The sequence below is a fragment of the Lucilia cuprina genome, chromosome 2 (assembly GCF_022045245.1).
Source record: "Lucilia cuprina isolate Lc7/37 chromosome 2, ASM2204524v1, whole genome shotgun sequence".
In the NCBI taxonomy this organism is placed as follows: Eukaryota; Metazoa; Arthropoda; class Insecta; order Diptera; family Calliphoridae; genus Lucilia; species Lucilia cuprina.
In genome coordinates, this window is record NC_060950.1 from 64,109,843 (window position 1) to 64,133,756 (window position 23,914).

A 23,914-nucleotide genomic window follows, 5' to 3' on the forward strand; every position below is an offset into this window, starting at 1 on the left:
CTATCTATCTATCTATCTATCTATCTATCTATCTATCTATCTATCTATCTATCTATCTATCTATCTATCTATCTATCTATCTATCTATCTATCTATCTATCTAATACAAATACTTATTACAATAAAACGAATTAGTTTCATAAAATCTTTAACATTTTGTCATACAGATGTACATAATAATTACAACGAACACTTATCTATGAGTCCTTTTCCAACTAAAATACCAATAGACAAAATTACTTATAATTCAAAATGCTATTTCACAGAAATTTCTACTGAAAACAAAACTACTACGACAAAGTAAAAAAACATAATTTGAAGAAGGGAAACCCAACATTGTCTCCTTATTTTACATACAACAACAAACAGTGATGACAATAAATACAACTTACATTTTATGATGATTTCCTCGGTTTGTATAGACGGTGTTACGGTGATTTGCTCTACTGGCTCAGATTTAATATGTTGTAACATGGGGGGCATAACTTGTGAATGTGGACGATGAAGCGAAGTTGGTGGAGCATGATGATAATAATGTTGTTGTTGTTGCTGTTGATGCTGCTGCTGCTGATGGTGATGATGGGACTGATGATGCTGATGCAGAGACGTTTGATGAGGATGATGCGACGACGTTGGTGCGTGGTGATGATGATGGGAATGATGAGGATGCAGAGAATGCGACGCAGCAGCTAAATGATGGTGTGAGGAAGAGGCAGGCGAAGAATGATGACGTTGATTGGGTTGAGAATATAAAGAATTGTGAGAATAGGCATCAAAACCTGCTGCTGATCGAACACTTGAACTGCCGGCGGCTGTTGATAACATAGAGTGAGAATGTGATGCTGCACTACTACTGTGAGCATGTTGTTGTGTTGTTGATTGTGTTGTTAACATTTCAAGGTCAAAGATTCGGTTACGAGCAGCATAGGCGCCACCAGCAGCACTATTAGCTGTAGGTGCATTACTTGGTGTCGGGCCGCCACTAATGCCAGCACCAACAACACTCGAACTCGAACCAGCCAAAGCAGCAGCAGAAGAATAATGATGTGCAGGGGAAGAAGCAACCGGCATGTTGTGTGTACTGCCCATTGTTGCTGTATTGTGTGGTGAACTCGGTACTGTTACCCCACCACCAGCTGAACTAGAAACACCACCTACTCCACCCCCTCCACCAACTCCTGCTGCAACATAACCACTTGCAAACATATGAGAAGCCATCGAATGGCTGTGATGTTGAGCTTGATGGTGTGTCTGCGGTTGTTGCTGGTGTGGAACATGATGAGAATGATGATGAGGATGTTGAGCAGATGGATGCTGAATATGGCGCGAATCTCTTAAATGAAGTCCATGTTGATAATGTTGTGGCGCGTACCATTGCTGCTGTTGTTGCTGATGATGATGTTGTTGCTGCTGCTGTTGTGTGGCAGTCAAGTGATGCGGATGATGATGATGTTGAGCCTGTTGTTGCTGCTGTTGGGGGTGTTGATAGGGAGCATGTATATGATAATGTTTACGTTGATTATTTTGTGACATTTTGTAAACATTAATTACAACAACAATACAAATGTAAACACAAAATTTCTTGGTAATTTACGCACATAAACACACGCACGAGTACATTTACTTTTAAGTGAAAGAATGAAAAAAAGGAAAAATAAACAAACAACAAACCGGCGAAACCAAATCAAAATATAAACAAACACTCGGCTGTCACTACTTTTTGCCCGTCTTGTTGTTGTTGTTTTTTATTATTACAGCCGCTTTGTTTTTGTTTTGTATTTATTTACCAAAAAACCAAAACATAAACACTCTCACTCTTTCTCTCTTTCCGACGTTGTTATTTTTTCATTGCATTTTCACTCTCCTTTTATTTATTTATTTTGCACTCTCTTTATATACCATTTTTTTGTGTGCCTTTTATGTATTCACTTTTTTATTTTTTCATACTTCTACTTTTTCGTATATTTTTTCTTCTTCGTCGTTCGTGTTAAGCTTTGTAATCTGACTTCCCAATTAGAAAAATTTTTCACTTTTGAATTTTCCATTAAAAATCTCACATTTTCGGCAAATTTCTTGTAATTTTCTTATAGTTTATAAAGCATTAATGGGTTGTAAATAGATTTATGTTGTTTTTAATGCGTTTTTATGGTTTATTTTGTTATTATTTTTATTGAAAAAGCACTTGTAAAAAATTAACGCGGATTTGCCGTACACGAAAATAATACAACCACTCGCTTTGGTGCCACTTTGACAACTGATTTAAAAATCCAGTGTTGGCATGTGGCGTGTGTTAAGTTTATGTGCAAACAGTGGATAAGAAAAAGTTCCAAATTAATAAAAAAGGTACTAAAAAGGAACAAAAGTTGTGAAGTGTCAACTGAATAGATAGATAGATAGATAGATAGATAGATAGATAGATAGATAGATAGATAGATAGATAGATAGATAGATAGATAGATAGATAGATAGATAGATAGATAGATAGATAGATAGATAGATAGATAGATAGATAGATAGATAGATAGATAGATAGATAGATAGATAGATAGATAGATAGATAGATAGATAGATAGATAGATAGATAGATAGATAGATAGATAGATAGATAGATGGATAGATAGATAGATAGATAGATATTATTATATAAAATTAAAAACCAAAACATAAAAGTACAAAAAATGTGTACCTTTGAAATCAACACAGATTTTTTCATGTAATTACTATTCCATCAACATCAGTGTTGCCAGTGTAGACCTTAAGTAGTAAAGTTTTTTAATTTCTAATTCTTTGAAAAGGATTTACATTAATTTGTATAAAATTTTAAAATGATTCATATAATTTTTAAAAAATATTTTTAATGTATGAAATTTCATTTTTTAATTTTAATAAAAATGTTTTAATTGAAGCTTAATTATATATATTTAATTAAAGAATCTTAAGATTCTATAAATAAATGCTAGTTAAATCTTTTAGAACATAAAATATTTATTTATTAAATATCAATAAAAGCTAAAATCAAAACAATTATATATTAATAAAATCTTATGTTCATTTCTTTCGTTCCTTTCTTTGCTCCTCTTTCTTATCACTTACTTCCACAACTTCTATACCATCATCATCTTCGACTTCCTCCTCTTCTGGCTCATCTGCATAATGTTTGCTTAGTATCTGAGAATAACTAATCAGATTCGGACTTAACATTACAATCATATAGGTTAAGTAATATAACATTTTAATGGTGACCGTCAAATCGTAGGTCTTGAAATAATGAGCATAAAATACACAAACTAAGAAAAATATCATGGTAATGGTATGACCCAAAGTACCATGAAGTCCAGCAAACATTTTGCGCACATTTAGAGATAAATTAAAAATACAGAGTATGCCGGTGATGGAGGCAAAAGTCTAGAAAAGAAAAAATATTGAAATTATATACCGGATGCTATATATTTACATTAAGTTACCAAATATAACATGGGATAAGTAAGCCAGAGGGCCATGAAATTTGCTCTAGGTGGCAATGGTGTCTTTGGCTTGAGATCCAATATCATACTATAGCTTAAACGCGTCTCTTCTTTATAATATTCAACATCGATTAGATGACTTTCATCGTAAAAGTGTACGTAAATCATGAAAAGCAATCCCACAGTTGTGACAATATGTATGACAATCGTGGCACCATTACGTCCAAAAACACGAAAAATTGTTACAGCTTTATGAAGTATTTGTATATTATTTTTAAAATTTTTATTGCTTGTATTGGATTTGTCTTAAATTTACCTGTGGTTAAGCCATAGAATAATAATGAGGTCCATAAAACGGGAAATAACATTATATCTAGAGCTATAGTGGCCACCATTATAATAATGAGGGCATATACTACAAATCTATATGGATTGTGGGACATTTTTTGAGAGCAGAATCTTATGCTTTAATTTGAATTAATTTTTTTTTTTAATTTTAAAGTTTGATATATTTTTTAAAAATTTTTTAAGAGTTTTCAATGCAGTGCTTTTTTAATTTGTAAAAAAAATTTGAAAACTATGTTTTTTTATAAATTCGAATAGTTAAATTTAATTTTACAAAATTTTCAGCTCAAATCTTAAAATTATTTGTAATTCGAACATGATTTTGAAAATTTCAAAATGTCTAAAATTTTGATAAAGTAAATTTGTAAAATTTGTTATTTTTTGTTTTTATTGAAAATGCCATTTTGTTTCCAAAAAAATCTATTGATTAAGATTTGGAAAAGATCGAAGATTCGAAATTTTTAAAATCTTAAAATATTAAGCAAAAATTTTATTTATATTTAAAAATATTGAAATTTTTGTGGAAATCTTTTGATTAAGTATTTTTGTAAAAGTTCGAATAGAATTTTGAAAATTTGAAAATATTAAGCAAACATTTTTGAAAAATTATTAATAATTGAAAATTCCAGATTTTTTTTTTGAAAATCTGTTTGCTTTTTTTGTTTTTTTTTTTGAAAAATTTCAAAATTTCGAAAATTTTAAAAAAATATTTGAAAATATTTTAATTAAATACTTTTGTAAAAGTTTGAATAGAATTTTGAAAATATTAGAAATTATTTATTATTGAAAATACTAGCTTTTTTGTAAAAATCTATTGATATAAGTTTTTTTTTGTAAAATTTTGAAAATTCAAATAAAATTTCATAAATTCAAATAAAATTTCAAAAATCTTAAAATATTAAGCATATTTGTTAAAAGTTATTTATAATTTAAAATATTAAGCAAATATTTTTTTCAATATTATTTATTATTGAAAAAACTAGATTTTTTTACAAAAAATCTCTTGATTTAAATATTTTTTTCGGAAAATTTCAAATTTTAAAATATAAATGAAAATTTTTTGATTTTTAAACAAATTTTTATAAAACTTTGAAATTTCGAATAGACTTTCGAAAAAGATTTAAAATATTGAAAACTAAGTCAAACATTTTTTAAAACTTATTTCTAATGGAAATTGCAAAATTTTTTTATAAAAATCTATTGTTTTTTTTTTTTTTTTGAAAAGTTTGAAAATTCAAATTTAGAATAGCAAAAGTTTGAAAATTCAAAAATTTGTCAAAATTTTCAAAATCCTAAAAATTTACTTTTCAAACTGCACAATATATTGATAAGAATATGAAATTGCTAAAAAAGAAATTCAAATATAATAAATTTATCAAATTTCACACAAAATTTAAATTTTCACTAAAAAATCTAAAATTTCACTAAAAAATCTAACAAAAAACTTTCGAATAAAATTTGAAAAATTTTCAAATTTTAAAATATTAATGAATCTTTTGTTAAAAGTTATTTTTAATTGAAAATAATAAATGTATTGTTAAAATTTATTGATTTTTAAACAAATTTTTATAAAACTTTGAAATTTCGAATAGACTTTCGAAAAAGATTTAAAATATTGAAAACTAAGTCAAACATTTTTTAAAACTTATTTCTAATGGAAATTGCAAAATTTTTTTTATAAAAATCTATTGTTTTTTTTTTTTTTGAAAAGTTTGAAAATTCAAATTTAGAATAGCAAAAGTTTGAAAATTCAAAAATTTGTCAAAATTTTCAAAATCCTAAAAATTTACTTTTCAAACTGCACAATATATTGATAAGAATATGAAATTGCTAAAAAAGAAATTCAAATATAATAAATTTATCAAATTTCACACAAAATTTAAATTTTCACTAAAAAATCTAAAATTTCACTAAAAAATCTAACAAAAAACTTTCGAATAAAATTTGAAAAATTTTCAAATTTTAAAATATTAATGAATCTTTTATTAAAAGTTATTTTTAATTGAAAATAATAAATGTATTGTTAAAATTTATTAATTTTTAAACAAATTTTTATAAAACTTTGAAATTTCGAATAATATTTCGAAAAAGATTAAAAATATTGAAAACTAAGTCAAACATTTTTTAAAACTTATTTCTAATAGAAAATGCAACATTTTATGAAATTTCAAAATTAGAATAGCAAAAGTTTGAAAATTCAAATATTTGTCAAAATTTTCAAAATCCTAAAAATGTATTTTTCAAACTACACAATATATATATGAATCTTTTGTTAAAAGTTATAAATGAAAATAATAAATGTTTTGTTAAAATTTATTGATTTTAAAACAAATTTTTATAAAACTTTGAAATTTCGAATAGAATTTCGAAAAAGAATTTAAATATTAAAAACTAAGGCAAACATTTTTTAAAACTTATTTCTAACAAATTCATCAAATTTCACATAAAATTTAAATTTCCACAAAAAAAACTCTAAAATTTTATTAAAAAAACTTTATTTTACAAAATTTTTCTCAAATATTTTATTCTCCTTTTTTTTGAATACTGTAAAGCATTTTTTGTCAACTTTTAATTAAGTTGTCAAATAATTTATTCGAAATTTCTTGAAATTTATATGAAATAAATCTTCAAAAAAAAAAAAAAAAAACAATGAAACTTTCAACTACAATGTTCGCTTTAATAATATATATTGCTCATATGGGCTTATTGATTTATGCTTATAACTATTATAAAAATATATCGTCAATGTTACATCTTCGCTTAGATCATGGTTGTTATGCTTTGATCTCACTGATGGTTATGTCCATAGGTAAGTTATTAAGAGATAAAAGTAAGTTTTAGGCGATTTTAAAAATCAATTTCTTCATATTATCCTTTAGCCGTTAGTTTATTTCGTATATTGCAAGACGTTGAAACTTTACCCTTAAAATTAATGCATGCGTTTCTTCATATGCTGGCCTGGAGTATAATGTATTATTCGCTTCTCGATTTGAAAGGTCCAAATTGGCATTTTTTACATGGCTATCCAGCATATATCGTATATTATGGTTATTTTGCTCAGGTTGGTTAAGAGACGAAATTAAATTCACGAATATTATGTTTTAATTTGTTAAAGCTTTTAGATGGCTTTTGGTTTGTTTATTTTTATGGCTTTGCCGTCTGGAAAACTTCGTGAGTCTCTAGCAGCTATTCATAGTGTTATTGGTGTTTGGTTATATTATTGTTATATCGGTATAGCTATAACTGGCTTTCATAACTGCAGCATCTATAACAATTACCAGGCTCCTTATAAAGTAGAAACTGAACAATCTGGAGTGGAGAATAATGCTTGTTTAAAAATATTGAATTTGTATAAACATCTATTAATATTTGCCGCTATATTTATAAATTTCTTATTATTGTTTCCATATTTTCAATGGGATTTGGTAAGTATTTTGGTTAATAATTTTTTAAAATTGTTACAATAATTGCACGTTATTTTTTTCTTTTTATTGCTGTTTACTGGTAATTTATAATTAATAATTATTAATACTTACAGATAGATCCATTATAAAGGTCCTTTTTTTGGTAAGTATTTTTTTTCTTTTTATTGCTGTTTACTGGTAATTTATAATGAATAATTATTAATACTTACAGTTAGATCCATTATAAAGACCATATTTAAAACCATTTTCCTACAAACTGTAAGTTATAAACATTACTTACTAATTTCTTAAACAAAATTTAACAAAAATTCTCACCTTTTTTTATTACAAGAAAAATTGAACACATCATGTAATTTTTGGTCCTCTTTCACCCACCTTACTTTTTAACATTTCTTTCAGCTCAAACTCATCTGGCAATTGCTGCTTTTCCGCCTGTTCATCTAAAACTTTTCTCAACTCACGTTTAACTTCATTTATACGCGAAGCATTTTTAGCCGATATTGGTATTATACGTTCAAATTTTATTACTTTTTCGGGTCGTATTTCCTGTGGACATTCTTCTAGTTTATTTTCAAGATTTTCTATATTGTATTTATTGTTTTTAAGTATTTCACTAGCTCCCGTTACATCCATTTTGTTTAATAATAAAACACATGGTTTATCCAATAATGTACGATCGTATAGTTCCAATTCTTTGTTAAGGGCAAATATATTTTGCACACAATCACGTGGTTTATGTTTGGGACTTAATTGAAAACCATAAATATCGACCATAAACAAAAGTAGACGGGTGCGTTCTATGTGTTTAAGAAATTTATGACCCATACCGAAATTAGCATGAGCACCTTCAATTAAACCGGGCAAATCGGCTATAGTTATGGAACGTAAATCGCTATAATTAACCGTACCAATTTGAGGTCTTATAGTAGTGACTAAAAATAATAAAATTTTAATAAAACAAATTTAAAAGCTATAAGCTTTAAAAGTCTACTTACAGGGATACGAAGCTATTTTGGGTTTGGCATTGGATATTGCTTTCAGGAAAGTACTTTTGCCAGCATTAGGAAAACCTACTAAACCAATATCTGCTATAAGCTTTAAATCCAAGTTGACAATTTTATGTTCACCTGGTTTACCCAAGAAATTGGTACCTGAACATCCACCCATACCACCACCGGCTGCTATACATTTGGAACCCGGTTCATTTAGATCAGCAATAAGTTTACCCGTTTCGTCATAGATTTGTACTCCCACCGGAACCTCTATTTTTTCATCTACTCCCCGCCGTCCTAAAATACGCACCTTACTACTGTCTTCACCACTAGTGGCGGCCGCCTTTTTTTCTTTATATTTTTGTGCCAAATGTCTTAAAGTCACACCTTCTTTGGCTTCTATATACACACAACCACCTTGGCCACCTATACCGCCATATTTGGGTATACCATTACCACCATGACCTCCCTTAACAGTTAAGCGTAAAGTGTCTAGGAATACATTGCCGCCTCTCATGTGCGCCCGAGGAGGCTAAAGGGAAATGAGAATTATTAAAGAATTTGTTTATATAATTACAAAACTAAACATACTTTTTTACTGGCTTTTAATAGAAACGTAAATAATTGTACCATTTTTTATAATTAATTAAACATTTATTAATTTTTAACTAAATCTTAACAAGTTATTTAACCCGGCTGCTGCAACAATCCCAAATGTAAACAAAAAACAGCTGTTTTATAGCTCTTTTACTCGCCAGAGTTGCCTGACTATAAATATACAAGAAAACCGTTAAATTTATTTAAAATGTTTAAAGTTTTTCATAAAATTTTTGAACTTTTGTCAAAAATTTCATTTAATTCTAATCATCTCCAACTAGATTTTTTAATTTATTCCTCATAGTTACTTAAAATTTTCTAAAACAAATAAATTTTCTTATAATCCCTTTGCTATGGGCAACCCTTTATATTTCTCTTTTCTGTCATTATCGCGTCATTCTAGTTTTGTTTTCACAACAGACAGCACGTGTTGCAACTTGCAAGTTTATACTGTGAATTTATTTTAGTTTTTATTTAAATTTTTCCATTAAAGTGCAATTTAATTAGTTTTTTTTTATAAAAAATGGAACCTGGTATTTGTTATATTAAACCGGAGTATGTAGTTTGTTTGAATTGAATCTTTATAAAAGTAAAAATTAACAATTAAAAACTTCTCATTAGATATTTGGTGGAAGATGTTAAGAAAAGTGTAACAGCCGCTTCCGAGAATGTAAATAAAGAGGAAAATAACAAAAGAAAACATTCAGAGGGGGAAGATGCTAAAAACGATGAATCGAAAGAGGCTGGTGAAAATGGTAGTGGAAAGAAATTTCAGAAAACTAATAAGAAAGATCGGAAAAGGGGACAAAATAAGGTAAGGATTTTAAATTATAAAAAAATGTGAGCTCTATTTGGTAACCATTTCAGTTCTAGTTTAGTTTTAGTTCTGTACTTGTTCAGTTCTAAATCAGCGTTACTTAATTTCGATATTATTTCTGGTTCTAGTTCGTATCCTGTTTTTATATTTAACTTAAGTTCTAGTTCTGTTGTAATCATACAAGCTCAAGTTCTACTTTACTTCCAGTTCATTTTAAGATCAGTTCTAGTTTGTTTACTTTATTACAGTCATGTTCTATTCTAGTCCAAGTTCTGATTCTACCTCAGTTCTTGTACAGTTTTAGTTTAGTTCTAGTTCAGTTATAATTCAGTTCTAGTTCAGTTCTAGTTCTAGTTCAGTTCTAGTTCATTTCTAGTTCAGTTGTAGTCCCGTTTTAGTTCAGTTCTAGTTCAGTTTTAGTTCTTGTTCAGTTTTAGTTTAGTTCTAGTTCAGTTCTAGTTCAGTTCTAGTTCAGTTCTAGTTCAGTTCTAGTTCAGTTCTAGTTCAGTTCTAGTTCAGTTCTAGTTCAGTTCTAGTTCAGTTCTAGTTCAGTTCTAGTTCAGTTCTAGTTCAGTTCTAGTTCAGTTCTAGTTCAGTTCTAGTTCAGTTCTAGTTCAGTTCTAGTTCAGTTCTAGTTCAATTCTAGTTCTAGTTCAGTTCTAGTTCAGTTCTAGTTCAGTTCTAGTTCAGTTCTAGTTAAGATTTAGTTAAGTTTTAGTTTAGTTCTAGTTTAGTACTAGTTCAGTACTAGTTCAGTTCTAGTTCAGTTCTAATTCAGTTCTAGTTCAGTTCTAGTTCAGTTGTAGTTCAGTTCTAGTTCAGTTCTAGTTCAGTTCTAGTTCAGTTCTAGTTCAGTTCTAGTTCAGTTCTAGTTCAGTTCTAGTTCAGTTCTAGTTCAGTTCTAGTTCAGTTCTAGTTAAGTTCTAGTTCAGTTCTAGTACAATTCTAGTTCAGTTCTAGTTTTATTCTAGTTCAGTTCTAGTTTAGTTCTAGTTCAGTTAAGTTGTACCTTAGTTCTTCTTAAGTTCAGTTCAAGTCTTGTTTAGACCAATTCAGTTCTAGTTTACTTTTAGTTATGGTAAAGTTTTACTTCAGTCGTAGATTGCAACAGATTGCATCTATTATGTATACAGATGAGTGGTATCAGGTGATTGATTACCTTTGTAGAAAAAGTTCTAAGTAAAATAGATGATAATTATTTATTGTTTATCAAATGTTTAGTACTGCCATCATACTTCTTATAAAGAATTAACGTTTTTCTTCTCTCTAAATCTCTGAATTCCCAGCATCGGCCAGTGTACAAAGAAGATCGTACTTTGCATCTCTGCAATTCTCTAATAAATGGACCCACCGAAAATAAATGTCCTTTGGAAAATTGTCGTTATGTTCATGATTTACAACAGTATTTAGCTAATAAAGGTGAAGATCTTGGCGATAAGTGTCCCGTATATGAAGCTAAAGGCTATTGTCCTCGCGGTGTAACCTGTCGTTTTGCTAAGGCACACTTAGATAGTGAAGGTCATAATATTAAAAAACCCGAATATGATGAAAATGCACCACCTACCACCTGCAATGGTATAAACTCAGAAATGCAAATACGTTTAAGGAAAAGAGATTATGATTTTTCCAAATCCAAAGAAATGGTAAAAGAGGCAGAAAAACTAAGAGATGCAAGGAAAGAGAAAAAGGAATCCGAAAAAGAAGAAGTTAAACAAACTGACGATAAACAAGAAAATAAAGAAGAAAAACCAGTAGGATCATGTGTGAATGATGAGGAGACTAAGGGCAGAGATGCTAAACAAACTAAACCCATAGACTTTGCCGAAAAATTGGTATTATCTCCATTGACAACAGTGGGTAACTTACCTTTTCGACGTATATGCAAGGAATTTGGAGCCGATATAACCTGTGGTGAAATGGCCTGTTGTGTACCTTTAGTTAAAGGTATGACTCAAGAATGGGCTCTTACGAAACGTCATGCCTCCGAGGACATATTTGGTGTACAATTATGTGGCAATAATCCTAATATTATAGCACAAACAGCACAGTTATTACAGGAGACTGCTAAAGTTGATTTTCTCGATTTAAACATTGGTTGTCCTATTGATTTAATCTACCAACAAGGCGGTGGTAGTGCCTTAATGAGAAGATCTAATATTTTAGAATTGACAGTACGCTCCTGTTCGGCTTTGAATCCTTTAATACCGTTTACGGTAAAAATGCGTACCGGTATATATGCCGACAAAAGTGTGGCTCATGATTTAATGCCTTTGGTAGAGGAATGGGGTGCAGCGGCAGTAACGGTAAGCGGAATTACAATGATTTTTTTAAATATAATTTTAATATTTTATTTTCTTTCATTTTAGTTACACGGTCGTTCACGTGAACAACGTTATACCAAGAATGCAAATTGGGAATATATAGAGGAATGTGCGGCCAAAGTTAAAAATATACCTGTGATTGGTAATGGTGATATTTTAAGTTATGAAGACTATATGGAAAAGAGGGTAAGTTTGAAAATGTTTATGTTTTGTTAATAGAACTAAATTTAAACTGAACTAGAACTGAACTAGAACTGAACTAAAACTGAACTAAAACTGAACTAGAACTGAACTAGAACTGAACTAGAACTGAACTAGAACTGAACTAGAACTGAACTAGAACTGAACTAGAACTGAACTAGAACTGAACTAGAACTGAACTAGAACTGAACTAGAACTGAACTAGAACTGAACTAGAACTGAACTAGAACTGAACTAGAACTGAACTAGAACAGTACTAGAACTGAACTAGAACTGAACTTGAACTGAACTTGAACTGAACTGGAACTGAACTAGAACTGAACTAGGACTGATCTAGGACTGAACTAGAACTGAACTAGAACTGAACTAGAACTGAACTAGAACTGAACTAGAACTGAACTAGAACTGAACTAGAACTGAACTAGAACTGAACTAGAACTGAACTAGAACTGAACTAGAACTGAACTAGAACTGAACTAGAACTGAACTAGAACTGAACTAGAACTGAACTAGAACTGAACTAGAACTGAATTAGAACTGAACTAGAACTAAACTGGAACTAAACTACAAATGAACTAGAACTAAACTGGAACTAAACTACAAATGAACTAGAACTCAACCGAACTAAAACTAAACTGACGTATAACTGAACTTAAACCAGAACTAAACTATTTCAGAATGATTAAACTAATCTTTAATTAATTTTCTTCTAGAAAATTGCACCCCATGTATCATCGGTTATGATCGGTCGTGGTGCCTTAATTAAACCTTGGATATTCAAAGAAATCAAGGAACAAAAAAATTGGGATCCCTCATCAGCGGAGCGTTTCGAAATAATGCGTAAATATGTCAACTACGGTCTAGAACATTGGGGTTCCGACACTAAGGGTGTTGAGAACACCAGACGTTTCTTGCTGGAATGGCAATCATTCCTCTATCGTTATATACCCTACGATCTAATGTTGCAGCCTCCACAGAAAATTAACCAAAGACCACAAACCTTTAGGGGACGAGATGAAATGGAAACTTTAATGAGTTCACCAAACTCGCAGGATTGGGTAAAATTAAGTGAAATGTTATTGGGTCCAGTGCCAGAAGGTTTTACCTTTATGCCAAAACACAAAGCCAATGCCTATTAAGCAGAGGGAAGGTAATATTAAAGAAGACAATAAAAATTTATAGATTTTTAGAAAAAATTTTGGTTTTATTTTCAGTTTAGTAGAATTAAACAGAAAAACACTTTTAAATAAACATAAAAAACGTAACTTAAAAACTAATCACAACAGCGGAGAACAACTTAAGCTTTTTGATAGTATTCCAAAGCTTCTTCAACATCCAATTTGGAGCCCAAGAAAATGGGCGATCTTTCATGGATCTTTTGTGGCACAATATCCAAAATGGGAATCTTGCCATTGCTGGCCAAACCACCAGCTTCAGTCATCAAATAGGCCATGGGATTGCACTCGTACAACAAACGCAATTTACCATTGGGAGCAGATTTGGTAGCGGGATAGATGAAAATGCCACCGTACTTAATGGTACGATGAACATCAGCTACCATAGAACCAACATAACGGGCACCATAGGGTTTGCCTTTTGAGGGATCCTTTTTGGCAGCTACATAATTGTAAACGCCAGCCTCCCAGTCAGCAGCATAACCTTCATTGATGGCATAGATTTTGCCTTTTTCGGGGACACGCATGTTGGGTTCAGTCAAAATGAATTCACCAATGGCAGGATCATAGGTGAAGCCATTTACACCGGAACCAGGTCCCAAAGCCAAAACAATAGCGGTGGCTGAACCATATAAAGCATAACCGGCAGCAACAATTTGATTACCAGGCTGCAAAGCATCCTGAACAGTAGGAGCACCCTCAGTTTGTTTGCGGTAAATGGAGAAAATAGAACCAATAGACACCAAACAATCAATGTTCGAAGAACCATCCAAAGGATCAAAGCAAACAATATATTTGCCCTAAAAACAAAACCAAATAAAAACAATACATTTTTGTAATCAATAAAACAATTAAATAGAAACTCACCTGTTTCTCAACTTCCACCTCAATAACATTTTCATTTTCTTCCGAAACCATCAAACAAGTGGTATAGGAAGATTTCAACATATTGATGAACAATTCATTGGACAAAACATCCAATTTCTTAACTTCTTCTCCTTGAACATTAACATCACCAGCAATACCATGCAATTTGGCAATACCAGCCTTACGTACAGCCGAAGCAATAGCCTTAATCGAAGTTTGAATACAATTCAATAATTGTGACAAATCACCGGTGGCATTTTTGAATTTACGCTGTTCCTGTAACACGAAACGTGTTAAGGTCATGGCGTTAGAGTCAAAAGCTTGACCTTGTTGTGTCATATTGTCTAGAAAAGAAAAAAAAAATAACATTAATATTCTATAACAAGGACAATATTTTAATCGAAAATAAACAACACATGCAAAAGGAGCTGCAATAGAACAAATAACAACAAAAAGCATGCAAAATTGTGCTGACAAAAGAAGAAAAACAATGCTACAGGGATTTATTTTTGTCAAAGAGCAGCTTGCTAACAACATAACTATTTGCCTTCTAAGGAAAAGTTTAAAGGATTTTCTCAACAAGGGTAAGTGAGTTTACATTTTATTTACATAAATACATAGATTTTAGTGACAAAATTAAAAATTTGTTAAAATTAAAAACATTTAAATTATTTTAAACTAAAATTATAATTTTGAGATCGAATAGCAGCGAATAGCAGTTAGTTTAATTTTCAATATTATTTCGAATTCAAATCAAACTGAACAAATTGTCTAGTTTAGCATTTAAATGCTTGTTCTCAAAACTTACTATCAGCGCCAGTCATTTTGAATTAAACCTTTTTTATGACCTTGATCTGTTGAAAATATAATGAAAATTTACAAAAAAAAAAAAACTTTTAATTAAATTGTAAATTTTAAAATAATATTAGGAAATGCATAAATATCTTAAGTTTAAAGTTAGTCATTAGTCTGGTCAATAGACTAGCGTTTCGTGTTATTTATAGACCACTTTTTACTGTAGTCTTCTTAGTCTTCTAGACTTTAATACACTTTAAGAAATTTCAATAGAGTAGACTTTAGTCTAAAGACTAGTATTTAGTCTGTTATATACACTAATCTTCAGTCTTCTCTATAGGCTTTGGTTTTAGTCTATACACCACTCTTTAGGCTGTTCTATTGTCTAGTCTTCTCTGTATGCTAGTCCATGAATAGTTTTTAGTCTAGTCCATAGACTAGTTTTTAGTTTAAGTAGTCCATAGACTAGTATTAAGTCTAGTCGATAGACTAGTTTTCTCTAAAGACAAGTCTAGTTTATGCTGTAGTCTAGTCTATAGTCTAGTATATAGTCTAGTCTATAGCCTAGACTATAGTCTAGCCCATTTGCTAGTCTGTACTTTAGCCCATTGCCTAGTCTGTAGTCTAGTCTAAAATCCAGTCTATAGTATAGTCTATGGTCTAGTCTATAGCCCAGTCTAGTCTATAATCTAATCTATAAGCTAGTCTATAGGATAGTCTATAGTCTAGTCTACAGTCTAGTCTATAGTCTAGTCTATTCTATAGTCTTGTCTTTAGTCTAACATGTAGTCTACTCATAAGTCTATTTTGTAGTTTAGTATATAGTCTAGTTTATAGTCTAGTTTATAGTATAGTCTATAGTCTAGTCTATAGTCTAGTCTATAGTCTAGTCTATAGTCTAGTCTATAGTCTAGTCTATAGTCTAGCCTATAGTCTGTCTAGTCTATAGCCTAGTCTATAGTCTAGTCTATAGTCTACTCTATAATCAATTCTATAGCCTACTCTGTAGTCTAGTCTTTATAGTAAGCAAAGGTGTTTTATTCCTAGTTTTTTAAATTTTTCTCTAAAATGTTGCTATTTCATTATTAATAGTTCCTTTTGAAAGTATGTTTCACACTTTCTCATTTCGTTCCTCTGTGAAAAATACTAAATTAGAAGCTAAATTTTGTGTTTAAGTAATACTGTTTGTTGTTTGACAATTCTAGTCAAGTTTTTAATACGTTTTTAACATGATTCATTAAATTCCATTTCGTTCCTCTTAAAAAAATTTTGAATTTCATTAAATTTCTACAAATTTTATTAAGTTTTTTTGATTTTGATAATTTATAGGTAACTTTTGCAACATGTTTCACTTAATACCATTTCGTTCCTCTAAAGAAATTTACAGAATTTCGTTGTTTATCTTGCAATTTTATTTGTTTTGTATTAAAACTGACTTGTTTTATAACAAAATATTGAAATTTATGTGTTTCATTAAATTCCACTTCGTTCCACCTTGAAAAAGATTAAAATTTCTCTCATTTTCATGAAAAAATTACTAGTTTTAAATCATAATATTAAAATACATGAGTTTTTATGTAATTATGAACCTGCTTCATTTCGTTCCTCTTGGAAAATTTGGAATTTTATTAAATTTTTAAAAGTTTTATTAAGTTTTTTTTTTTTTTTTTTTTTTTTTTTAATTTTGATAATTATTAGGAAACTTTTGCAACATGTTTCACTTAATACCATTTCGTTCCTCTAAAGAAATTTACAGAATTTCTTTGTTTTTCTTGCAATTTCATTTGTTTTATCTTAAAAATTACTTGTTTTATAACAAAATATTAAAATTTATGAGTTTTATGTAGTTATTTATGTGTTTCATTAAACTCCACTTCGTTCCACTTTTAAAAAAAATTAAATTTTTCATTGAAAAATTACTAGTTTTAAAGCATACTATTTAAAAACATGAATTTTTATGTAGTTATTAAGGTGTTTCATTAAATTCCATTTCGTTCCAGTTGGAAAATTTTTGAATTTCATCAAATTTCTACAAGTTTTATTAATTTTTTTTTTTTGGTTTTGATAAATTTTAGGTAACTTTTGCAAAATGTTTCACTTAATACCATTTCGTTCCTCTAAAGAAATTTACAGAATTTCTTTGTTTTTCTTGCAATTTTATTTGTTTTATCTTAAAAATGTCTTGTTTTATAACAAAATATTGAAATTTATGAGTTTTATGTAGTTATTTATGTGTTTCATTAAATTCCACTTCGTTCCACTTTTAAAAAGATTTAAATTTCTCTCATTTTCATGAAAAAATTCCTAGTTTTTAATCATAATATTAAAATACATGAGTTTTTATGTAATTATGAACCTGTTTCATTAAATTCCATTTCGTTCCTCTTGGAAAATTTGGAATTTCATCAAATTTCTACAAGTTTTATTAATTTTTTAGGATTTTGATAATTATTAGGTAACTTTTGCAACATGTTTCACTTAATACCATTTCGTTCCTCTCAAGAAATTTACAGAATTTCGTTGTTTTTCTTGCAATTTTATTTGTTTTATCTTAAAAATAACTTGTTTTAAAACAAACTATTAAAATACATGAGTTTTTATTTGGATATTTACATGTTTAATTAAATTCCACTTCGTTCCAATTTTCAAAAAACTTAAGTTGCTTTAATTTTCATGTATTTTATTGATTTAGCTAATTTTTAAGGTAATTAAAAAAGATGTTTCACATAATTCCATTTTGTTCCTTTAAAATAAAATCTACTTGAGTTTGTAAAAAATTAAATAATTTCATCAGAAATGACAAAATCGAACGAATTGGAATTGAAACTAAGCGAAATTTTCCATTATTTTCAGAAAAAAAACCTGTTTACAAACTTTAACAAATGACATTTAAATTTCTAAAAATTTTCTATTTTTAAAAAAGTTCAATACAATTTCGTAAAGATTTTCTCTCCTATCAGTGGAAGCCTTAACAAGGTCGAGTAATGATTTTTGGGCATGTGTCTGTCGTTAACGGCCTGTTTTTTTAAATGTATTTGTTTGTCTCTGAAAAAGATCCACTTTTTTTAGACAACCAGCTATACAAACAACATTTTGTTATCACTTTTTTTTGTATATTTTTATTAACAAAAAAAATAACAACAACTACATATTGATAACCAGAAATAGATCTATACGCTACAGCAACAACTAAAATTTGAGTTTTTCTGGTTGGCACCTTCAGAAAAACAAATAAAACTAGTTTATTTTTTTGTTTTTTTTTCCTTTTTCATCATCAACTTTATATAAAACAAAAACAACGAACAACAACATAGTCTTCATTATCCAAAAATTATTGTTGTTGTTTTTCTACAGTATACAGGGGTAGGGTAAGGTGGTGTGTTGTGACCATACTTATAGATACACACCCACTCATGAGTTTGTTTAATTTTTTTTTGTTTTAAATCTTTTTAATTAAAAAAACACGTGCTTTAGATTTTTTCCTTAAAATTTTAATTTTTTAGGTTTTAAAATCTTTTTAATTTGTTTATTTTAATTATTTTTAAAAATTTTTCTTCTTTAGTTCTCGGTTTAAAGTCCAATTTTCACTTTTATTTCTTATTTTGTTTTTTATTTTTTTAATACTTTTTGTCTAAATTCTTATCATTTTTGTTTTTTATATTATTAATAATATTTACTTACAAATTATTAAATTTTTTATAAAAAAATATTTAAAAAAAGTAAATCCTTTATGGTTCAATCAACTTGTTGTTTGGATCTGTTGCCCACGAGTTGTTACTCCAGACTGAAATTTTTTCTTTGCATAAACTTAAATATTAACAAAAAAGAAAAATTATAAAATAAAAGAGTGAATACTGCGTAAGAGTCTCTGCTAGAGTAAATTATTTATAATCGACACTCTTTAGTAAAAGAAACTAAAAAGGTAATGCTAATTTAGCGATATTTTATAGTATAAACTTCAGTCTATAGACTAGACCATAGACTAGAACATAGAGTAGACTATAGAATAGACTATTGACTAGACTATACAATAGACTATAGACTAGACTATAGACTAGACTATAGACTAGACTATAGACCAGACGATATAGTCTATAGACTAGTCTATAGTCTATAGAGTAGTCTATAGTCTAGTCCATAGGTTATTATATAGTCTAGTCTATGATCTAGTCTATAGTCTATGATCTAGCCTATAGTCTATTCAATAGTCTAGCCTATAGTCTAGTCTATAGTCTAGTCTATAGTCTAGTCTATAGTCTAGTCTATAGTCTAGTCTATAGTCTAGTCTGTAGTCTAGTCTATAGTCTAGTCTATAGTCTAGTCTATAGTCTAGTCTATAGTCTAGTCTATAGTCTAGTCTATAGTCTAGTCTATAGTCTAGTCTATAGTCTAGTCTATAGTCTAGTCTATAGTCTAGTCTATAGTTTAGTCTATAGTCTAGTCTATAGTCTAGTCTATAGTCTAGTCTATAGTCTAGTCTATAGTCTAGTCTATAGTCTAGTCTATAGTCTAGTCTATAGTCTAGTCTATAGTCTAGTCTATAGTCTAGTCTATAGTCTAGTCTATAGTCTAGTCTATAGTCTAGTCTATAGTCTAGTCTATAGTCTAGTCTATAGTCTAGTCTATAGTCTAGTCTATAGTCTAGTCTATAGTCTAGTCTATTAGTCTTAGTCTATAGTCTAGTCTATAGTCTAGTCTATAGTCTAGTCTATAGTCTAGTCTCTAGTCTAGTCTATAGTCTAGTCTATAGTCTAGTCTATAGTCTAGTCTATAGTCTAGTCTATAGTCTAGTCTATAGTCTAGTCTATAGTCTAGTCTATAGTCTAGTCTATAGTCTAGTCTATAGTCTAGTCTATAGTCTAGTCTATAGTCTAGTCTATAGTCTAGTCTATAGTCTAGTCTATAGTCTAGTCTATAGTCTAGTCTATAGTCAAGTCTATAGTCTAGTCTATAGTCTAGTCTATAGTATAGTCTATAGTCTAGTCTATAGTCTAATCTATACTCTAGTCTATATTCTAGTCTATATTCTAGTCTATGTTCTAGTCTATAGTCTAGTCTAAAGTCTAGTCTAAAGTCTAGTATATAGTCTAGTCTATATTGTAGTTCATATTATATTCTATAGTTTAGTCTATAGTCTATTCTATAGTCTAGTCAATAATTTAGTCTATAGTCTAGTGTATAGTCTAGTCTATAATATAGTTTGTAGTTTATGGTCTAGTGTGTAGTCTTGTCTATAGCATAGTATATAGTCCGGTCTTTAGCCTAGTACATGGTTTATAGTCTAGTCTATAGTCTAATGTCTATAGTATAGTATATAGTTTAGTTTATAGTCAGTTTTCTTAAAAAACCGCTACATTAACATACTACAAAAACTCAGAGAGAGAGTTTGTCTTATCATAGGAGCCCCAACGGAATGAGAAACTTTTTTTCTAGTCTATCGGTTAAACATATTTTATGCAAATCAACTAAACATATTATGTATGTATCTGAAAAGTACTTTAGTGGGGGTCCAGACCAAACCCAAACAAGTTTTTTTAATTGTCATCCCATAAGTAACACTAAAAATAGATTTTTTTAAAAACAGAAAAACAAATACAAAACCTTTTGTAAAAATTAAATACAAAAGGGGGGCCTGGCCTTTCTTCCGTAGAACACGTGGAAGAAATACGTTTGCTCAGAGTTTGTTTTTAATATTGTTTTTATACGTTTTGTTTTTTGTTTTAATTTTGGTTTGTTGTTTTATTTATCAATTTGTTGTTATCAGTTTAAACAACAACTATTAGACTAAATAGTAGTTTTTTTTATTGTGGTTGTTGTTTGTTTAATTTTGTTTATAAAAAAAATGTTTTCAAAATTTTGCTAAATTTTTATGAATATATATTATACATATATATATTCTTTTGATATGGCTTGACTTTGAAACAACCTTTTCAAAAATGTTTACTTTAGTTATACTTGTTTTGATTTCTGAAACATTAACTTGATCAAATTAATTAATTTGTTGATTTTACTCTAAATTTTAAATCTAATATTAGAAAAAATTATTTTGCTTTTTTATTAGCTACGAGTATTTTGTTGAAAATTCTGGTCACGTTACTTTTTAAAACCAAAAAAATTAATTGAATTTAAGAATATAGTCGAGTTTTGACTACAGTCGAGTCAATAATCATCACTAGCCTACAGTCTTGACAATTGTTTTGACTATAGTGAAGTTTATGAAGTTAGTATACAGTCTAGTCTATAGTTTAATCTATAGTCTAGTCTATAGTTTAGTCTTTAGTATAATGTATATAATAATAATTTATAGATATAGTCTAGTCTAATGTAGAGTTTAGACTACAGTCTAGTCTATACTCTAGTCTATAGTCTAGTCTATAGTCTAATCTATAGTCTAGTCTATAGTCTAGTCTATAGTCTAGTCCATAGTCTAGTCTATAGTCTAGTCCATAGTCTAGTCTATAGTTTAGTCTATAGTATTGTCTCTAGTCTAGTCTATAGTCTAGTCTATAGAATAGTCTATAGTCTAGTCTATAGAATAGTCTATAGTCTAGTCAATAGTCTAGTCTGTAGTATAGTCTATAGTCTAGTCTATAGAATAGTCTATAGTCTAGTCTATAGAATAGTCTATAGTCTAGTCAATAGTCTAGTCTGTAGTATAGTCTATAGTCTAGTCTATAGTCTAGTCAATAGTCTAGTCAATAGTCTACTCTAGTTTATAGTCTAGTCTATAGTCTAGTAAATAGTCTAGTCTATAGTCTAGTAAATAGTCTAGTCTAAAGTCTAGTCTATAGTCTAGTCTATAGTCTAGTCTATAGTCTAGGCTATAGTCTAGTCTATAGTCTAGGCTATAGTCTAGTCTATAGTCTAGTCTATAGTCTAGTCTATAGTCTAGTATATAGTCTAGTCTATAGTCTAGTTTATAGTCTGGTCTATATTCTAGTCTATAGTCAAGTCAATAGCCTAGTTAAAAGGCTAGTATATAGTCTAGTCTATATTCTAGTCTATATTCTAGTCTATATTCTAGTCTATATTCTAGTCTATATTCTAGTCTATTGTCTAGTCTATAGTCTAGTCAATAGTCTTTTTTTTGAGTCTATAGTCTGGTCTATATTCTAGTCTATAGTCAAGTCAATAGCCTAGTCAAAAGTCTAGAATAAAGTCTAGTCTATATTCTAGTCTATAGTCTAGTCAATAGTCTAGTCTATGGTATAGTCTATAGTCAAGTCAATAGCCTAGTCAAAAGTCTAGTATATAGTCTAGTCTATATTCTAGTCTCTAGTCTAGTCTAAAGTCTAGTCTCTAGTCTAGTCTAAAGTCTAGTCTATAGTCTAGTCTATAGTCTAGTCTATAGTCTAGTCTATAGTCTAGTCTATAGTCTAGTCTATAGTCTAGTCTATAGTCTAGTCTATAGTCTAGTCTATAGTCTAGTCTATAGTCTAGTCTATAGTCTAGTTTATAGTCTAGTCTATAGTCTAGTCTCTATTCTAGTCTATAGTATAGTCTATAGTCTAGTTTATAGTTTAGTCTATAGTCCAGTCTATAGACTAGTCTTTAGTCTAGCCTATTTTCTAGTTTATAGTCTAATCCTTAATCTAGTTTATTGTCTAGTCTATAATCTAGTTTATTGCCTAGTCTATAGTCAAGTCTATAGTCTAGTCTATAGTATTGTATATACTATGTTCTATAGTATAGTCTAGTATATAATTTAGTCTATTGTCTAGTATATAGTTTAGTCTAGCCTAGTCTACAGTGTATTTTAAAGTCTACACTATGGCCTTACAATAGCCATAGTCCCGCCTATGGTCTATTCGAGTTAACTTAATTTGAGACATTTAGATTTTTTTTAATTTATTAACCAAAATCCTATTATAATAGATTTTAGCAGTTCTCTCTGTTGGAACTAAATTGATGGTAGATCTTCTGATTCAAAATTCTCAGTAAATTCCACAAATTCATTAACTGTATCATTCGAACAATTTCCTGGTTTTAAGTCTCCATAATTTGTACCAACATATTCTTCTGTTGATAACTGTTCTATAGAGGTTTCAAAATCGATAGTATCATTCGATATTTCCATAATTGATGTTTCCTTTGCAGTTAAACTTAATGGCAACTTTTTGTTTGGCATAGTGCCTAATGCATTCAAATGCTTTTTAACCACTAGTCCCCGATTATTTAGCGAAACTTTAAATATTTCCTTTTGTTTACCAAAGTTGGGTTTAAAAAATATTTTACTTGTTGTTGGATTTTCCAAAATCTCTGATGTATTTGCTGATGGAGGCAGTGGTCCCAGTGGTTTTATATGATTTTTTACCAATAGTCCATGATTTTGTGTGACGACTTTATAAAGTTGTTTTTGTTTGCCGAAATCGGGTTTGAAAACATTATTTGTTCCAGACGACTGGGCATAGGTTGCTAGATAAAATCATTTTTTTAATTTTTTTTCTTTAGAATTTTTATTTTTAAAATAGTTCACCTTGAATTGTAAATAATCCATAAAATGACAGGAAAAGTGAAACGTACATGATTTGATGTTGTCCTGACGTGTCAGGCCTTAATTGGTTTGTTATCAAAATTCGACTAAATATTTTCATTAAATTAAATATTTTTGTCTGCAATTTTTTGTTGATTGCAAATATACTGTTTTATTTATTAATAACAATTGTTTAATTTGTTTAACAATTGTTTAAATATAAATTAATTTCAAAACAACTTCTTTGAGAATTTGAAAGTAAAATAAATAATGGTTGCAGGTTGAATATTGGTAACTGTCACTTTTCATTTAAAATTTCTTCCCTTCAAAGTCTATACAGACTTTTCATTTCACATTTCTTCTCTTTAAAGTCCCTTATAGTTATTTAAACGCCCTTTTCAAGAATAATTTAAACATGTCCACCCTCTAAATTATGTTACCC

General features: G+C 29.2%; 7 protein-coding genes across 8 annotated transcripts in view; 2 read left to right on the plus strand and 5 right to left on the minus strand.

Moving 5' to 3' along the window:
- LOC111688201 overlaps positions 1-2,250 on the minus strand; it is an 18,203-nt gene extending 15,953 nt beyond the window's left edge. The window contains exon 1 of the mRNA XM_046955934.1: positions 257-2,250. Within this exon, the coding sequence (XP_046811890.1) occupies positions 257-1,533 (1,277 nt within the window). The 5' untranslated portion in view covers positions 1,534-2,250. The remainder of the gene's footprint in view (positions 1-256) is intronic.
- Positions 2,251-2,971: 721 nt separating this feature from the next.
- LOC124421447 lies at positions 2,972-4,003 on the minus strand. Its single transcript, XM_046956679.1, has 3 exons — positions 3,781-4,003; positions 3,465-3,712; positions 2,972-3,405 (listed from the first exon to the last, which is right to left on the minus strand). Exons 1-3 carry the CDS (start codon positions 3,905-3,907, stop codon positions 3,049-3,051), a joined length of 732 nt encoding a protein of 243 aa, XP_046812635.1. The 5' UTR covers positions 3,908-4,003; the 3' UTR covers positions 2,972-3,048.
- Positions 4,004-6,463: 2,460 nt separating this feature from the next.
- Positions 6,464-7,907, plus strand: LOC124419708. Its single transcript, XM_046950158.1, has 6 exons — positions 6,464-6,618; positions 6,689-6,870; positions 6,932-7,234; positions 7,348-7,376; positions 7,446-7,492; positions 7,634-7,907. The coding sequence occupies exons 1-4, from the start codon at positions 6,477-6,479 to the stop codon at positions 7,360-7,362; spliced, it is 642 nt and encodes a 213-aa protein (XP_046806114.1). The 5' UTR covers positions 6,464-6,476; the 3' UTR covers positions 7,363-7,376; positions 7,446-7,492; positions 7,634-7,907.
- Positions 7,532-8,952, minus strand: LOC111689708 (GTP-binding protein 10 homolog). Its single transcript, XM_023452178.2, has 3 exons — positions 8,818-8,952; positions 8,230-8,758; positions 7,532-8,166 (listed from the first exon to the last, which is right to left on the minus strand). Exons 1-3 carry the CDS (start codon positions 8,857-8,859, stop codon positions 7,580-7,582), a joined length of 1,158 nt encoding a protein of 385 aa, XP_023307946.1. The 5' UTR covers positions 8,860-8,952; the 3' UTR covers positions 7,532-7,579.
- Positions 8,953-9,220: 268 nt separating this feature from the next.
- Positions 9,221-13,521, plus strand: LOC111689705 (tRNA-dihydrouridine(47) synthase [NAD(P)(+)]-like). The gene is made up of 6 exons (XM_023452175.2): positions 9,221-9,378; positions 9,445-9,637; positions 10,927-11,943; positions 12,007-12,147; positions 12,876-13,312; positions 13,377-13,521. The coding sequence occupies exons 1-5, from the start codon at positions 9,347-9,349 to the stop codon at positions 13,299-13,301; spliced, it is 1,809 nt and encodes a 602-aa protein (XP_023307943.2). The 5' UTR covers positions 9,221-9,346; the 3' UTR covers positions 13,302-13,312; positions 13,377-13,521.
- LOC111689706 (fructose-1,6-bisphosphatase 1) lies at positions 13,338-18,809 on the minus strand. Of its 2 annotated transcripts, XM_023452176.2 has the most exons (4): positions 18,681-18,795; positions 15,013-15,058; positions 14,205-14,548; positions 13,338-14,137 (listed from the first exon to the last, which is right to left on the minus strand). In XM_023452176.2, exons 2-4 carry the CDS (start codon positions 15,026-15,028, stop codon positions 13,460-13,462), a joined length of 1,038 nt encoding a protein of 345 aa, XP_023307944.1. In that variant the 5' UTR covers positions 15,029-15,058; positions 18,681-18,795; the 3' UTR covers positions 13,338-13,459. The 2 variants fall into 2 exon arrangements, with proteins under 2 accessions (XP_023307944.1, XP_023307945.1); XM_023452177.2 differs by lacking the exon at positions 15,013-15,058 and having other exon boundaries at positions 18,681-18,809.
- A 4,084-nt stretch (positions 18,810-22,893) lies between these two features.
- LOC124418527 lies at positions 22,894-23,571 on the minus strand. Its single transcript, XM_046945139.1, has 2 exons — positions 23,476-23,571; positions 22,894-23,414 (listed from the first exon to the last, which is right to left on the minus strand). Exons 1-2 carry the CDS (start codon positions 23,522-23,524, stop codon positions 22,900-22,902), a joined length of 564 nt encoding a protein of 187 aa, XP_046801095.1. The 5' UTR covers positions 23,525-23,571; the 3' UTR covers positions 22,894-22,899.
- Between the last annotated feature and the right edge of the window lie 343 nt (positions 23,572-23,914).

Excerpts from the sequence above, each read along its gene's own strand:
- LOC111689706 (XM_023452176.2), bottom strand. Across the intron at positions 14,138-14,204 it reads AGGTGGAAGTTGAGAAACAG|GGCAAATATATTGTTTGCTT; the intron begins GTGAGTTTCTAT and ends TTTTGTTTTTAG.
- LOC111689705 (XM_023452175.2), top strand. The coding sequence starts at position 9,347 with ATGGAACCTGGTATTTGTTATATTAAACCGGA. Across the intron at positions 9,638-10,926 it reads GGAAAAGGGGACAAAATAAG|CATCGGCCAGTGTACAAAGA; the intron begins GTAAGGATTTTA and ends CTGAATTCCCAG. Across the intron at positions 12,148-12,875 it reads AAGACTATATGGAAAAGAGG|AAAATTGCACCCCATGTATC; the intron begins GTAAGTTTGAAA and ends ATTTTCTTCTAG.
- LOC124418527 (XM_046945139.1), bottom strand. The coding sequence starts at position 23,524 with ATGTACGTTTCACTTTTCCTGTCATTTTATGGATTATTTACAATTCAA. Across the intron at positions 23,415-23,475 it reads TGGATTATTTACAATTCAAG|CAACCTATGCCCAGTCGTCT; the intron begins GTGAACTATTTT and ends GATTTTATCTAG.
- LOC111689708 (XM_023452178.2), bottom strand. The coding sequence starts at position 8,859 with ATGGTACAATTATTTACGTTTCTATTAAAAGCCAGTAAAAAA. Across the intron at positions 8,759-8,817 it reads TATTAAAAGCCAGTAAAAAA|CCTCCTCGGGCGCACATGAG; the intron begins GTATGTTTAGTT and ends ATTTCCCTTTAG. Across the intron at positions 8,167-8,229 it reads CAAAATAGCTTCGTATCCCT|TCACTACTATAAGACCTCAA; the intron begins GTAAGTAGACTT and ends TATTATTTTTAG.
- LOC124421447 (XM_046956679.1), bottom strand. The coding sequence starts at position 3,907 with ATGTCCCACAATCCATATAGATTTGTAGTATATGCCCTCATTATTATA. Across the intron at positions 3,713-3,780 it reads ATTCTATGGCTTAACCACAG|CTGTAACAATTTTTCGTGTT; the intron begins GTAAATTTAAGA and ends TACTTCATAAAG. Across the intron at positions 3,406-3,464 it reads CTTATCCCATGTTATATTTG|ACTTTTGCCTCCATCACCGG; the intron begins GTAACTTAATGT and ends TTTCTTTTCTAG.
- LOC124419708 (XM_046950158.1), top strand. The coding sequence starts at position 6,477 with ATGTTCGCTTTAATAATATATATTGCTCATATGGGCTTATTGATTTAT. Across the intron at positions 6,619-6,688 it reads ACTGATGGTTATGTCCATAG|CCGTTAGTTTATTTCGTATA; the intron begins GTAAGTTATTAA and ends ATTATCCTTTAG. Across the intron at positions 6,871-6,931 it reads ATTATGGTTATTTTGCTCAG|ATGGCTTTTGGTTTGTTTAT; the intron begins GTTGGTTAAGAG and ends TAAAGCTTTTAG.